Source organism: Chiroxiphia lanceolata, chromosome 1 (genome assembly GCF_009829145.1).
Source record: "Chiroxiphia lanceolata isolate bChiLan1 chromosome 1, bChiLan1.pri, whole genome shotgun sequence".
NCBI classification, from domain to species: Eukaryota; Metazoa; Chordata; class Aves; order Passeriformes; family Pipridae; genus Chiroxiphia; species Chiroxiphia lanceolata.
Window position 1 is genome coordinate 12816165 of NC_045637.1, and position 16457 is coordinate 12832621.

General features: G+C 42.2%; 1 protein-coding gene across 2 annotated transcripts; it reads left to right on the forward strand.

Annotated features, from left to right (window-relative positions):
- The first annotated feature begins 156 nt into the window (after positions 1–156).
- On the forward strand, positions 157–16197 carry DERL1 (derlin 1). 2 transcript variants are annotated; one of them, XM_032711722.1, is made up of 8 exons: positions 157–526; positions 2559–2670; positions 5734–5798; positions 8379–8405; positions 10376–10471; positions 11151–11203; positions 12323–12433; positions 13518–16197. In XM_032711722.1, exons 1-8 carry the CDS (start codon positions 374–376, stop codon positions 13654–13656), a joined length of 756 nt encoding a protein of 251 aa, XP_032567613.1. In that variant the 5' UTR covers positions 157–373; the 3' UTR covers positions 13657–16197. The 2 variants fall into 2 exon arrangements, with proteins under 2 accessions (XP_032567613.1, XP_032567622.1); XM_032711731.1 differs by lacking the exon at positions 157–526 and adding an exon at positions 763–890.
- The last annotated feature ends 260 nt before the right edge of the window (positions 16198–16457 follow it).

The following is a 16457-nucleotide window of genomic DNA, read 5'->3' on the forward strand; positions in this document are numbered from 1 at the left end:
GCAGTGCGCTGGATCACTCAGAACACGGCTTTTCCAGCGGGACTGGCTGCCGGTTTCCTCCTGCCCCCCCCTCATAAGCGCCGCTCCAGGCGGGGCCACTGGCGGATCCGGCGGTATCGTCACCCGGGTCGTTCCCGCTCCACCTCCGGGGCGGGACTGCGGGCGGCCGAGGCGGGGCCGGAAGCGGCGGCGGCGGCTCGGCCGAATTCGGTGGCGCCACGTCTGGTTCGGGGCTCCCTCGGTGCCCGAGAGGTGGTGGTGGCGGCGGCGGCGGTGCAGCCGGACCCTCGTCTCGCCTTTTCCTCAGCGGTCGGTTCGTGGCGAGGCCTCAGCGGCAGCAGCGGCGGCAGCGGCCGGGCGCGGCGGCGGCGACATGTCGGACCTGGGGGACTGGTTCCGGAGCATCCCGCTGATCACCCGCTACTGGTTCGCCGGCTCCATCGCGGTGCCGCTCGTGGGCAAGCTGGGCCTCGTCAGCCCCGTCAGCCTCTTCCTCTGGCCCGACGCCTTCATCCACCGCTTCCAGGTACGGGCCGCACTACCGCTCCCGGCGTGCCCCGCGGCGCCCGCGCCATAGGGCAGCGGGGCCCGGCGCGCGCTCGGCCTTCTGGGAGTTGTAGTGCGAGGCCACGCCGTGGCTGCGGGCGGGGCCGGCGCTCTTACCGGGCCCCGCGGCCTCGCACCGGAACAGCGCTCGGGGGTCACCGGGGGCGGCCAGAGCCCCTCCGGCGGGAGCCGAGCCCTCTTTCTTGCTTAACCCGTGCAGGATTAAGGGCCCGGGTTTAGCCCGTGCTGTGCTCGCAGGGCCTGGGCGGCGGTGCCTGACCCTGCCAGAGTGACAGTGACAGAGGGCTGTGGCCCCTGGCAGCCCCGCAGTTCGTCTCATTCTGGTGTGTTTTTCCCTAATTTTTTTTGTGGAAGTTGTTCTGCCTGGCGCTGGTTGTTGTGCCGAGGCACTCTATGACCACAAAACCCGTGGCTGTGGCTTCAGGTGGCTCTGTGTGACCGTGTGGGTGTGACTGCAGGAGCAGAGGTGACAGTCAGCTGTGCAAACATCCCAACCGCGGGTGGCTCTGGGGACTCGGGCAGAACTACGGGAGAGACATGGAGCTCCTGGAGCGGGTCTAGTGGAGGGCAACAAAGATGATTAAGGGACTGGAGCATCTCTCTTATGGGGAAAGGCTGAAGGAGCTGGACCTGCTCAGCCTTGAGAAGAGGCGACTGGGAGGGGACCTTATCAATACTTATAAATATCTAGAGGGAGGTGTCAAAGGATGGAGCCAGACTCTTCTTGGTGGCATGCAACAGGACAAGAGGCAGTGGTCAGAAACTGATGCACATGAAGTCCCACCTGAACGTGAGGAAGAAAGAACAACTTTACTGTGCAAGTGACTGGACACTGGAACAGATTGTCCAGAGAGGTTATGGAGTCTCCCTCGCTGGAGATACTCAAGAACTGTCTGGATGCAATCCTGTGCAATGTGCTCTAGGATGACATTGCTTGAGCAGGGAGGTTGGACCAGATGACCTGGTGTGGTCCCTTCCAACCTGACCCATTCTGTGATTCTGTAAAAAAGTGCATCTTTTGCACCTTCTGGCTTGGAATTTGAAAAAGCTTCTGCTTGGGATTGTCAGCTTCTGTGCGTAGGTACGGGCCACACAAACTAACAACTAACACCCTGAGGTGTAGAGTGCATTAGCAATGTCAGAAGTGTTCACAAGTTGGACATAGTATTTTTCCTTGCATTGTGATGCTAGAAGTTCAGTGTTTTGCTGTGCAGGTGTATAGCAGGAGAGAACTCATTGGATGAACAGAAGATGAAGGAATAGGAAAGATCTTGGCCTTTACATTTCTATTATATTTGCTCATTATATCTTCAGTGCAAAAGGCTGAGTATGAAAAAAAAGTTTAAAAGATTGCTCTAGGAGGGGCCGTCCATGTATCATCCCCAAAATTTAACAGCTTAGATGACTGTTTTCCCTCTAGTTTTGTTATTTCTCCTGGAACTGTGATGTTCAGGATCCTAATACTCTGTTTGGAACTGTTGCTGCTTAGGGAGCTCAGTTATGAATGGCCACTTTCTGTCCTTGTTACATGCTGCCATGCAGTTGGCTGTGTCCACTATTGATTATTGGGAGGCTCTATAGCAGGTCTAAAATGCTCAGAGCAGCATGTGCTGTCTGGAATGGTACACTAAAGACTGTTGTATGAGTTGCTTGGCCTCTGTTCAACAGGGAAGAATGGGGTTTGTGTGGATGCTTTTAGAACAGTGTAGCATCCTTTTGCACTGCAGTAAAGAGTCAGTACTGCAAAGATGTAATGAAAGCAATCTGGGAAGCTTTGTGTGATTTCTTTTGTAATCTTAACAGTTTTGCTTATCAGATTACAAAAACCCCACACCTGTAAAAGCTGCTGAAGCAGCAGGAATTGGTACTTGGACTGTTTTTAATCTTTCCTTGATCTTCCAAGTAATTGATAATGAATGGAAACAAAAAGCCTGTGCATATGAGTTCATTCTACAGCATATAAATAAATCTTTCTCTTTTGATTTGGACAGATCTGGCGGCCGATAACGGCAACTTTCTTCTTCCCAGTGGGACCTGGAACAGGATTTCTCTACTTGGTGAATTTGTACTTCTTGTATCAATATTCATCACGATTAGAAACAGGTAGGTTATCCATTAATTTTTGTGCATGTGGTGAGCTTTACCTGAAGCTGATACAGGTGGCTCATCTCTGTGCCAGCTTACGTTGGTCAGTGGGAAACTGCCCCGAAAACTGATTTTCTGGGACTGGTGCTTTCCCTTGGCCATTTAGGATCTGAACTTGATACTTGTTTCAATAGGAGGACCTGGTGCTTTTAGTTGTTGGATTTCAGGGAGTGAAACAGACTAAATGATATTACCTCTGTTTTCTTGTTTCTGGTGTCCTCTGACACAGAAGGATGTTAGAGCATATGTAATAAAGGGTATATCCATTGGGAGAAAATAACATCAGTTTTTCCTCTTTTTATTAGGGATGCTTTCTTGTGTTATTTTCTGGTTTGTGTTGAATTGAGAGATACTTTCTACAAATGAAATTTGAAATACTGTTCTTCCAAAGAGATACATGGAAAAGTTAAGGGACTAGTAGGATTTTTAGTTAAGGAGAAAAATTCAATGGAAGAAAGGAGATCAGATAATGGATAATTTCTCTCAAAAAAGTGATTGTTGTTGCAAGGTAGCTTCAAAACTAGTTTTATTTTGCACTACACTGTTCATTAAAGCTAGGCAAAAATTGTTTCAATTGAAGTAAGTAATAAAAGTGTTTTCAAAGCCAAGCTCCTCCTGGAAGCCTTTGAACAAGAATTTCAGTATAATTCTAGTGGAGTCTTAGAACTGATGGTGTAAGGGGGAATGCATTGCAAGGTGATGTTTGGAAAGTCCCACAGTAAAGAGATCCCTGGTAGACCTGCCATCCAGAGACTATTGTGGAACCCCATTTAAGTCTTAAGAAGAGTAGCAGGGAAAGGGAGGAGTGGTGCCAGATTGTATTTGGTTGTTTTCTTAGTGAAAGAAAGTAGTTCTATAGCTAGAAATGATTCCTCCTCTGAGCCTTTCTGCAGTAGATTATGAACATGTGAGGGTGGCAGTTCAAACATTCTACCAGGCAAAGCCAGGTGCAGGAAGAGTTCCTGGTTAATAGATGCAAATTCTTTTAGCAGTAAATTCCTGCTGTGCAACACATATGAATTTTGAAACTGGAAAGTCAGCTGTGTTGTTGTTTGAACCAATGCATTTCTTTTTTATTACAGTCATTTTTTCTGGTTATAAATTAAGTTGTTGTTTAGATTGGCCCTTCTTTCTGTGAAAAACACTGGAATCCTTCTACATGTGGGAGGTATATAAGTTGCTGATAATGTTTACAGGTGGAAATCAATTTTGGTCTATGCCTCCTTTTGTCTATGAAACTGAGGAAGTGAAACTTCTATTTTCAGCATTGTACATTTTTTTTGAGCATACACTGGTGCTGCATGCCAGCTTCAAATTTAGTTGTCAAAAATATCCATATGGGTTTGTACTGTGCTTTTGCTTTTGTAACAAGTTGACCTGTAGCTTCCCGAGGAAAGGGAGATTGATGTGTTTTTGTTTTGTTTGGGTTGGTGAAGAACATAACAAATATCAACAGAGAAAGAAGAATATGAAGAGTTCACTCTCCAACAGTATGAATGATGAGATTATGAGTCTGCAGCTCTTTCCAGATGACTGGATTATACCCTGGGCCTTACAGAAGGACCCAGTGGAATAGAGCTCAACCTATAGCTGTGCTGAGCTTTCTGGCATCTGTATTTCAATTTTCTTAGATATTCATTGAAAAGTCAACTTAAATAGCTTGTCTAATATTCTTGTTAGCAGTCTCCTAGATAACGAGAAGTGAAAAAACTTAAGGGAATAATAATAACTTTGATTTATTCCTACTCTGGAGGGTTTCCTGAGCTGGTGTTTCTGCAGCCTTAGTCAGCTACTTCTCTTTTCTTGTTTCTATTTGTTTGTTGTATAGCAACAGTAAGGAGAAAACTTCAGTTTATGCATTTCTTCAACTTTAAAACTTTCCAATATATTTTTCTAAGTGTTTTTCTTTTCCTGTCATGTAATTTGCATGGCTGAACTTAAATAATAAACTTAAAATTGTTGTTTTAGTAGTTTTGTTTTACATAGGCTATTCTAAAAAGCTATCGCTTAAAAATAGGTTTTCTTCCTTTACATTTTTTGGGACGTAAAATACTTGTAGGAAGCCAAATAGTGCTAACATGAAGCAATAGCCTTCTTTCTAGGCCTTTTGATGTTTAATTATGAGCGTGTAATTCAGCTTGTCTGTGGTGCACTGAGTTTGTCACTGGTCTGGGTCTTTTGCAGCAACATTCTCAGGCTTTCCTTGCCTTCCTGGGGCTCTGTGAAAGTTGATGGGAGTCTTGCACAGGTGTCGAGGTCTGTGTCAGCTTTTTGCCACACTTTGCAAGAGTGAGAGCCTCAAATTTTCATGTTTGCAAGGAGTTGTTTTAACTCTTGTCTCTGCCAGGTCGCAAACCCAACTGGGCATCTAAAGATACTTTTGTTTAGTATGACCTGCAGGGAATGTTGCTTTTTCTGTTTGTTTGTTTGTTTGTTTCCACTGTCCTCAAAAAACTGACATGTTTGAAATGGGAAATTAGCTTAGAAGAAGGAACAGAATGTGCTGCAAATGTGTACCTTCCTTGTCATGGATGCTATTTTTTTTCTGGAGTGTAAAAACTGTCGTATCTCTTGAGTCTGACTAGATGATGCAAAGAGGTTGCAATTTGCCTAAGTAAGGGCTGTTTTTCACATGACTCAGTCATTGTGCTTAATGTCTCTGCCTTTGCTGTGCACGTGTATTTTCTTATTCTGTCTTTCTGACTGGCAGTTTCATATGAAGGATGAGGTCTAACTCCATTTTGAAGGCTTATGTAGTTAAACCCACTTATCTCCAGAGTCAGTGTGTTCTTTTTGAGTATAGACACTGCAGTAGGTTGTCTTATTTTTCAGTCTGTAGGTTGTTCTATTCTAAGGCTTTTTAAAATTTAAAAAAAATAAATTGTAAACCACAGATTGCATGTAAAGCAACTGTTAATAACTAAGCTGTTCTTAGACTCCAAAAAGTAAAAGAAAAAAAAAGTTGTCTTAGTTTCTTATCAAAATTTCAGTACCATTCCTAATAATTCTTTTTGTTTACAGGTGCTTTTGATGGAAGGCCAGCAGATTACATGTTCATGCTGCTGTTTAACTGGATCTGCATTGTTGTATCCTTCTGCTCATCGTCAAATTTGAGAATATTTTGGTTCTCCTGTTTCTGCCTTAAGTATGTTCAAAGACTGGGTTTTATCAAGGAACAGTTTTGAAATGTAGCAAATGTTCACAGGCGCGTTTGTAAGTGTGTAATCTTCCTGGAAAGGTAGTGGCTTGCAGGGAGAACACTAATAAACGTGCTGATAGGGGTATGTAATCTGGGGACTAGAGTTCTGCTTACATAAAGCTCAGCTCATGTTGTGTGTTGCTCGTGCTTCTGTGGTGTTCTCTGTATCACTTCACTGAGCTGCTTCTGTGGGTTGCTGTGTGAGCTAAGAGTGAATTTAGTGTGTTCAAGCTGCTGTGTGCAGATAGGACTGATCACTGCCACTCCCTGAAATTCAGGTACCTCATGGAGAGGTCCTTTACATGCTGAGTAAAAGTCATCTGTGAAAGCAGTGTTGTGATACCTGAACTGAGCCAGCTTCCTGAAAAATATGGGCTTGTTGGTTTGAGAATGCTGGGAAACACCTTTTCCATGTGCTGTTCTATCTGAATTTTATTTTAGATCTTGAATACAAAACTGGGAGGACTTGCTGATAAACCAGGTAGTTGTGCTACCATTCAGGGATTTTTAGAGGCTGGAGAAATGGGCTGCTCAGGAATGAAGCTCTGTAAAGGGAAGTGCAGAGCCCTGCTCTTGGCAAGGAGCAGCCTCAGGCACCAGAGCAGACTGGAGACTGGCAGTCTGCGGAGTATCTTCTCGGAAAGGCCCTGGGTGTCCTGCTGAACACCCAGTTGACCATGAACCAGGAATGTGCCCTTATGACAAAGGTGGCCACCGGCATCCTGGGCTGTGTTAGGCAGAGCACTGCCCCCAGGTTGAGGCAGGTGTGCTCTTCTCTGCTCAGCCTTTGAGAGATATATGGGGTCTGCATCCAGCTCCAGGTTCCCAAGTACAAGAGAGACATGGACATAATGGAGTGAGTCCAGTGAGAGGTCATGAAGATGATTAAAGGGTTGGAGCATCTGTCACATGAGGAGAAGCTGGGAGAGCTGGGCTTGTGCAGCCTGGAGTGTCTTGTCATAGAATCATATGTAGTTTGGATTGAAAGGTCCTTAGTCCAACCTCCCTACAGTGAGCAGGGACATCTTCAACTAGATCAGGTTGCTCAGAGCCCTGTAACCTGACATTGAGTGTTTCTGGGGATGGAACACCCACCACCTCTTTGGGCAACCTCTGTCAGTGTTTCACCACCCTCATTGTAAAAATTTTCTTCCTTATACCTAATCTAAATCAACATTTCTTTTAGTTTAAACTGTTAACCCTTTTCCTATTGCAACAGGCCTTACAAAATGCTCTGTCCCAAACTCTCTCAGCCTTTCCCTATAAGAGAGATGTTCCATCCTCTGATAATTTTTGTGGGCCTCCTCCAGACCCACTCCAAGAGGTCCATCTCTTTTCTGTGCTGAGGACTCTGTAGCTGGACACCAGTTCCACAAAATGAAGCACATTTAAATGTAAGAAAGACCCCCTTTTACTGTAAGGGCAGTCAAACACCGACAAGGCTGTGGAACCTCCATCCTTGGAGATGCTCCCATTCTGTCTGTGCTGTTGCTGCCTCCTTGTAGCAATTTGTGGTGGCACAGCACATGGAAAAAAAGGAGCAATGACATCAGAGTAGTCAGGAGAGCTAGTGTGTAGAAATGCCTTATCAATAGATTATCTCCAGTTGCATTCCACTCTGTGGAGGGAATTGCTATTCCTGCTGGTCCTGTTGAGCCACAGCAGTAACAATGTGCTGTTAGTTATGTTGTTACAAAGATGAGGGTTTTCTTTATGATTGCGGGTTGTTCACTGTGAGGTATTAGAATGAATCTAATTGTGACTTGACTTTCAAAGTGGTCATTTAAAAGCTTCCAGTTGCTTGTTCCCTATGGGATGTAAGGAGCAACCTGGATCCATGGTCTGGGAAAAGGGTGGATGTCATTTTATGTGTGCTCATGAACTGCTAAAAGCGTTCTGATCATAGCAAAATCCCTCAGTGATTCTTTCTACTCAGCAGTCACTACAACAGATCCTTTGGGCTCCAGGATGGGAGAGGAGAATTAAAAGCCTGCATTGATGCACTTCAAGAAATTATTTCTTTCCTATGACTCATTGGCAATGTATTGGGGTTTTCTCATGACCTGGTATTTCTTTAGCTAGAAACCCAAAATTTCAGTGTTGAAGTAATGAAAGAATCCAGCGGTTAAACTTGTAATGTGCTCTTATGCAAGCAAGGACTGATTGAGTTTGTAGTTAGCCAGTTTCCATCGGGGAGGAAAGGCCAGTGCATCCGTCAGCCCTCAGGGTAATGACTGGAGGTGGGAGCTTGAAAGGCTACCAGAAGGCAATTACTGAAACTAAGTGTGTAAGTCTCTAGATCATTGGATGTGTTTTTTTTTTACACAGTGTTTAACTTAAAACAGTGTTCCTGTGTAGTACTATTTTAAAAATTAAAGGCCTGTGCATGTGTGTTCAGTGTGTCTGCACCTTCTTTTTATTATCTTTGTCAGGTTTTGCTGTATTTTCCTTAATGGTGCAATGACAGATAACTGGCTTGGCAATGGACATGCAGGTAAGTGCAGTGTCCTTTCTCAAATAATAATTTTGGGGAGCTTTATGACTACTTAATAACTTTATTGAGAGCATTATCGACTTAACTGCAGAACAATGTTAAGCTAGGCTGGTTCAGTTTATATCAGAATGGACTGCTGTGTGTGTATTGTTTTAGTTCAGGTTAGCCTCAGCTGATGGCATAAGCCTGGATCTGACTGTCACACCTAACCCAGTTACGGAATCCAGGAATGAAAACTGGCTCATTGTACAGTCAGGAAGTGTTCAGCCTTTTACTAAAATGGACACAAGATGTCACCTCTGTGCTGTTTCCTTTAATGAAAGTGGATCTCCATTCTTACTTTTGTATTTAAAAATGATTCTTGGGTTCATTCATCTTCTCAAATTTAGTGTGCCTTTTACTTGCCAATAGAAGATCTTTTTATGAAAAACACAGCTTCAGATTAAGATCAGAACTGTGAAGTGCAAAATCCTCACAAGAATGATTAAGATAATGGTGTAAATTTTTGATGAGGTAGTTCTTATCACCCCAAATATTAAAGGGGAAAACTGGGAAGTGTGTCTTGGACACAGTAGAGTATCAGTATCTTCAGCCTGCCTCTGCTGTTCTATCTTTATCTGTCCTCATCACCTAAAACCTGCACCTGTATCTGTAGTATTTTGTACAAAATTATTTTAGCATTTATTGGATCACTTATCAGGCTCCCCTGGTAGACAAAACCAAAAATCTCTAGTCAGGACTGAGTTCTGTTAAGGGATGTCTACAACTTCGCACTTAAAATTTTCTTTGCTGTGGGGAAGACATCACAAAATTTTACAAAAGCATGCTGCAGTCACCCATACATTGTATGAATTTTAGACTGATTGTGTTGATTTGTACATTTTAAAATAGGTACTTAAAATGTTTGGGTTTTTTTAAACTGGATACAAACTATTGCTTAAAAGAGAATCAGTTGTTTGATGTACAAACATGGTTTTCTTAAAAAAATGGGGTTTTTTTGATTGTGTTTAGTGGCCTTACTTGAAATTGAGAAGATAGAGTAGGATAGCTGGCACTATTCCTATGTCAAATGCTTTCAGAAATTAGATATTCCTTTGTTTTTCCGGTAAAATGAGAAGAGTTTTACTAAAGACCCTGAAGTGCTCATGTGGTGAGTCAGAGTGCTGGTGCACACGCGTGGGGCTTGTGGAAGGCTGGGCTGGTAGTGGTGTGCCAGTGTTAATGTGGAACCTGTTGGATAGAAGCTCCCCTGAAGGGATGAGTTTCAACCTCTTCTAAACACAGGAGCTGGTTCGTAGCATTCAGTCAGTTCATGGAAATGTTGCTGGTGCAGTGTGCTTTCAGAAATCATCAGACAGCTAAATAGTGCTTTGTATTTCTTTCACTAGAAATAGTCCAATCACCTAATATGCAGTCACAGTAAGGAAGTGTTTGAAACAGTTTCACCTCCTGGCGTGGAGTGTGGGTTATCTCCAAGCTCTACCAAGGCAGCTTTGCCAAGGCTGGCTGCAGTGCCCTGAAATGGTGATTTACGGGTGCCCCTTCCTTCTGAGGTGCTCATAGGTGGCAGTTCAGTGGAGTCACTGTTTGGGTTAGTGCCCTGGAAATGATTGTGGCACTGGTCCATGGCTGGCTCTGCTGTAGGTGTCCTACCAGGCAACTGGGAGCAAAGGAGTTCTCCACAGCTGCTCTTTCACTTGGTGCAAGTTGGAGCCCTTTGCTTTGGCATGGTCTTGCAAAAGAGAATGACCCAAGTAGGTTCTCCTCCTTAGCTTTCTCAATGGCTTTTTTACAGATCAATGACACATGGTGGCAAAGATTCTGGGGCAGTCTGTAAAGACTTTACTGATGTACCATGCTTACAAGCCACTTTTGAAGCTTATGGCTCCTGCTGCCTCTTTTAGTTTCTTTAGTTTCTGTGAAAGTGTTTGTAACTGTTTGCCTTTTTTATTTCTTTCTTAACATTGCAGTTGCTGATGATTCCACTCATCATGTCAGTACTTTATGTGTGGGCCCAGCTGAACAGAGACATGATTGTATCGTTTTGGTTTGGAACAAGATTTAAGGTATGTCAGGCAGGATACTGGAAAGGTTCCTGCCCAGAAGATGCATATGTAGAGGGTGAGGGGCAAAATATAAATATTTTCTCTTATTAAAGATGTTCCACACTTTTACATAGCTGTATACTCTTTGAGATGCAGCAGAGACAAATTTCTTTGTGGTTTTCCATGTGGTGTCACTCAGTGTGGCTTTACTGAAAAGATGTCCTGACAACTGAAATTCATCGTTCTGAAAAGAAAAAATTTCTGATAAACGTTAGCCTGGATAAAAGCTGAATGTAGTGACAAAATGCTGATACTTTAAATTGTTGTTTACTGGGTGACCTTGTCTGTTTCTGCCAGGTCTTGTAGTGGAAACTCTTTTGATCATTGTTTCAAGACCTTTTCAAAGTCGGAAACTTTAGGACTTTGTTCCAGATGCAAGCATGCTGTGGAACATGGGGTGCAAAAGGCATGTCTACTTATAATGTTTAAATGAGTATGTTTTGTGTAAAAATGTTAGTCTTCACTCAGTTTGGAGTATCTTCCCTCATAGGTTGAATCTCTTTCAGTTAATAGATCAGGATTTGTGTAATGCCTAAAACACTGAGATTATGATCATGCTCATTAGTGCAGTGGGAAGTTGAGAGTGGGTTTACATCCTTAACTTGTACTTACAACTTCTCTTCACTGCATTCCTTTTCAGGCCTGTTACCTTCCATGGGTTATTCTGGGATTCAACTACATCATTGGTGGATCGTATGTATTTACTTCTATGGCCAATTTGAAGTTATAAAAGCTTTTAGAGCTATTTAACTTGCTGCTGAATTTGGAAGTAATATTAAAATAAGCTTAAAACCGTATAATGTGACTGATAATGCCTAGTGTCACATGGTGATGATTTAAGATAAAAGCAAAGAGGAGGTGTGCATGTGAGAACTAGAAAATGTAGATGAAGGGAAAGTAATAAGTTTGTTTTCTTTTCTAATGACTTGTATGTGTTAGGCCTTTTCCATGCTAAAAAAGTAACACACAGTAAACAAAGATGTCATTCATGTGACTAGCCATCATTACTGGTTTTAGAAACAAAGTTAGCTTGCCTCTGACAGTGCTGTTACTTCTTTCCCTCCCAGTCTTGTCTATCCTGATTTTTTTTCAGTTTGCGAAACAGGGGAAAATGGCAATAAGTCCACAGAGTGCCATATTAGCACTTGATGAAGTCTTTGGTCTGTCTTGGGTTTCTTTGAGTAAACTCCGTGATGCAGAAATCCCCTCTCTGTGCACAGTCTGTCTCATTGGTGCCCTGCATTGGCTGGGGCCTCTTGGTGCCGCTGTAACACAATTAGTGACAATAACAAGTTTGAGGTTGAGTTATAAAAGGAGGAGATAGCACAGCAAAACCAAATTCCCTGTTCTGGCTGTGCCTCCTACTGACTCATCCGTCACTTGTGAGAACTGTTAGATACCTGCTGTTTCTATGCATGACAGAAGATACTCAAGGGCCTCCAGTCAGCTGTGTTTTTGTAAAATTGGGAACAAAACAGCTCAGTACAGCGGGAGACAGGTTGTCCAGTGAAAACAGCAGTAACTTCTCTAGCTCTGCAGACTATTATTTTAGGCACTAATAGCTGTACGGTCTAATTCCCTGATGTAAATAAGTATTTAATTGCATTTTCAGTACAGACTGTAGAGAAGGCTTGGAAGTGTTGGCACAGAAAGTTGGCCCTTCTAAAGAATTGGCTGCAAAATGCTGAGAGAAGGAAAATTTTTTGTGTCTCACAGCCCTGGCAATGCCCGTGGCAGGTGAACACGAGGTGATCACTCTTATTTTCGGAGAAGACAGCATGTAAAACAATTCTTTTTTTTTTTGCTTGACAGAGTCATCAATGAGCTGATAGGAAATCTGGTTGGACACCTGTATTTCTTCTTAATGTTTAAATATCCAGTGGATTTGGGAGGAAGGAATTTTCTGTCCACACCTCAGTTCCTGTAAGTGACCTTATTCTTTACCTCACTGTTTGTTTGGTCCAATTTTTTGTATGATTCATCAGACATATATTTGCTGGGATTTTAAAGTGTAACATACTTTGCTAAATCAACCTGCTTTAGACTATGATGTTGACTGAGTTGATGAGTCATCAAAAATGTTGAGTTTCTTTTAAACGGTCCATGTGAGAGTTCTCTGTTACCTCTCTGGATGACTTATGTCCTTTGCCCACTCTTAAAAATGAGAGTGAAAGTCATAGTTCTGCTAGTGAATTGAGCTGTAATAAAGAGAACTCCCTAACAATTATCAGATGGTATTAAAAAAAAAGTTTTATCCTGTAAGTCATCTTTTTTCTGTATTCCCATGTATCATTACAGTAGCTACCAGTTCAGCAACATCTAACAATAATAGGAGTCAGTTGTAGACTTGTTCAGGACTATAATGTGATTCTGCTTTGCAGTCTGTACCAGTCACCTTAACTGAGACTGCAAGTCTGAAGGGCTTTTTCTTGTGATGTGTTCGTTGTTTTGGCATTGAAATACTACAATCAGAAGCCTAAGTTTTTAGCTTCAGTTGTCCTTGTCCTCATCCTTTTGGGCTGTAAATCTATCAAACTTTAGTTAGAAACTTTCTCTATCAAACGTTAGTTAGAAACTCAGTTAACCTTCTTCATAGCATAAATTGTTGAATTACAGTTATACTTTGTGTACAGATTTTAATCAGTAGGGAAGCTTTATATTCTAATTCTATGTTTGCAAGCCTCTCTAGTAAATCTAATTTTCTATAAGGATTAGAAGACAAGATCGTTTTTAAAAATGTCTTTCAAGGTGGTAACAGCTCTGAAAGTGTCATCAGTCTTGTTGGATATGTGCAATTCTCCTGATTCCCAGAAATGGAAATTCTCCCGTATTCCCATTTCTCAGTGTGCTGAGGGCTTAGATTTGGACAGGATTCTCTGAAGTTCTACTGTGAAAAGCCAGTTTTATTGCAAAGTCTGTCAGCTAAAAGGAAGTGCATGGAAAAGTAGTCTGTCATTTACCCCCAGGGTACAGCTGTTTCTGTAACTCCTCTTCTGGTTTGTCCTAGTTACCGCTGGCTGCCAAATAGGAGAGGGGGAGTGTCGGGGTTTGGTGTTCCTCCTGCCAGCATGAGAAGAGCTGCAGAAGATCAGCAGGGTGGTGGAAGGCACAACTGGGGCCAAGGTTTCCGACTAGGTGACCAGTGAAGAACTCCTGCCCTTGGAAAACATCAACTCTTCGGTTTTAACTGGATGTAGAACCGACCCTTCCTGGTGCAGAGCATGCCTAAAGAACTGAGCTCTCTGTAATACTCTTGGATTTAACTGATTAGAAGGAATGTTTCTGGTTCAAGAGAAAATTAAAAACTCCAGAAGGAAAAAAATGTAGATCTTGCTCCAGGTTAGCCAGTAGTGTCCAATTTGATTCTGCCATTAAAAATAAGCCTTCTTTATACAGTATTGTCTGTCTGTAACAACAGGATCCATTGGCTGTCTTGTTCCATCATGTGATGGAACAAGCTGATGGTGTTCTGTCTCACCTGGTATGTTAAAACTTTGTTGACCATGGTAAAATAAGGATCCAGTGTGAGGCCGATGGCTCAAACAAGCCCCTAAGTTTAGGAAGCTGACATCTTCCATAGCTGTGTTAAAGTCCCAGGTTCTTTGGAAACATTATTTTAGTGATATCTCTCTGCTGCATTCATAAAGCAAATTGCAAATGTTTCATTTCTGTTATTAAGCTATGTTTTGAGGAGAGTTTTTTCCTTGGTGTGCAGCATTTGTCTGATCTGCCACATCATGGGCTGGGCAAGCCTAAGAACTAGAGGGCTTTTGTTTGAAATGTCAATAACAGATATTCACAGAATTGAAGTCCCCGAACTCTTCATAGCATGTTACAAGGCTTGTTCTGTTAAAACTGAAATTGTCTGGTTTTTTTTTTTTTTCCCCCTAAGATCTGTGAATTCTTGGCTTCAAGGTTTCTGTTTTGATTGCCAAATTGGGTAGCATAAATACTGCTTAAACTAGAAAATGTAACATATCATTGTGGTTAATACAAAAGGTACTGATTGCAGCATTGTTTAACTGAATCGTCATCTTTCTCTTAAAAGCTTTAAGACATCAGAGAATCAAAGCTGGAAATAATTTTTTGCAGGGTCAAGATACAATAGAACAGATTGTTTTACTGCAGGACTCTTTCATTGTCAAATAAGAAATTGTGTACACTGTTTATTAGTAGCTGTACTTTTTTTTGTAAAAAATTATTACATGGAAAAGGGAATGATTCTGTACAGTAGTTTCCTTGCACTGGGTTCCCATGGGCAGAGCACATGGCTAAGATCCAGGAATCTGTAACGCCAGCTTGTTACTGACTCGCTGCATGGTCTTGAGCAAACTTCTTACTTATTCCAGCTTTCCCAGCTGTAAGGTGGACTCATGCATGTCTCACAGCATTCTTAAGACAGCTGTCCCTGACCTCCCTTGGATGGAGCTGCTAGTGAGCCAGTTGAGGCTTCGGTTCACTTAAATCCAACACTTCACATAGGAACACAATTATTCAAAGCTTAACCAAGACTTCTAAGTCAGAATGTAGTTGCTCACTTTTTGTTTTATGGTTGGAGGAAGGAGAGCATTGTCACTAGGATGAGTTTCAAGTCTGACTGAATTGCCCTTTAGCACTTGTCTGTCATTTTACTGGGTAGGTAGGGCACAGAAAGCTGTTCTGCCCCAACTTAGGTATCTCAGGTAACTATAAGTAGGCGAAGTCAGTCTGGGCTGAAACATTTTTATTACTGCTTTGTTTCTTCACTAAAGCTGGGTTTTGAAGGTGTAAAAACTTGTAAATACTACGTGAGGGGAAACCAAGTGGAAAATAAGCAGTCGGACTGAAAGTTTTCAGCTGGCCTGCTTGAAATAAATGCATGTTCCATTTCTTCACTGCAACTCAATTATGTTGATTTGGCTCGTGGAAAAATGTAGAAAACTGGTAGTGTGTTTAAGTTTTATTTTTACAGGAAGTTGGAGTTCAGCAATCACTTGCCATTTTTGTCTATTCAGTGATGAGTTTTAAAGATGCTCTTGTGTCTTTCTGTGTATAAAATGGTAGGTAGAAAAGAAGAGTGCAGTGTTGTAAATACAAATTTATCATTGACCAACAGCTGTTATTTGATGTGAACTTGAACAGTCTGAGAACTATCATTTTGATAGGAGTCATGGTACAGCTGGTCTTTTTAGTCATAGTAATATCACTGTGCCCAAAGCAATTGTCTTCATTTTGAGTCAGGACCCAATTGTTAAGTGAAGCTGAAGCCCTGGCACACTCAAATTGTAGAGTATCTTTGTATGGAAGGCCTGAAGGAAGGCTTGAGTGAGTGAAGGCGTAGCAAAAGTAATTGTCCTGGCCCTCTGCACCGTGCTGGATTTTGCTTTCTAGTACATCCTCCTCCTCTAAATTAGGAGGAAAAGGTTAGCAAGGAATATAGACTTCTTATAAGCCTTGATTAGCTTTTGAGCTGCTTCAGGTCAATTTACTTTGTTTATGGAAAATTCACTTCCGAATTCCATATTACAAGCTCACTTTACTTTCTCACTTTGTCACTTGACCTGAAGCACTGTTTGTCCTCCCACATATATTTGACAATGGCAGTCTCTTGTTAAATGAGTACCTTCTTTCTTATTTTATACAGATAATTTCCCCTTTTTGTAATCAATTTTTGTTGGCAAAGTTTTAAATTAAAATTTTAATCTCTGTTACCGTCTCTGTTTTGTTAAATCATATTTCAGCTTAAGACAAGCTTTGTGATCTGCACATCTCTGGGGATTGTATGACAGCTGCACTGTGACACCATCTCCTGCTGTCGATAAAAGTACTCAAGAAAATTACCTGCTTTTGGGTGGGAGTCTTGTCTTCTCTGATCAGTTGCAAAATCGTAAAGGCATTTTCTTTGCCTCTTTATACCATGAGTTTTGACAGTCTGTGTCCTTCCTGGGCTATTACCACTTTACATCTG

Bases quoted from the DNA above. Each gene is read 5' to 3' on its own strand.
- DERL1 (XM_032711722.1), top strand. From the start codon at position 374: ATGTCGGACCTGGGGGACTGGTTCCGGAGCATCCCGCTGATCACCCGC. The intron at 527-2,558 runs GTACGGGCCGCA...TGATTTGGACAG, and splicing joins CCTTCATCCACCGCTTCCAG to ATCTGGCGGCCGATAACGGC. The intron at 5,799-8,378 runs GTATCCTTCTGC...GTGCAATGACAG, and splicing joins TTAACTGGATCTGCATTGTT to ATAACTGGCTTGGCAATGGA.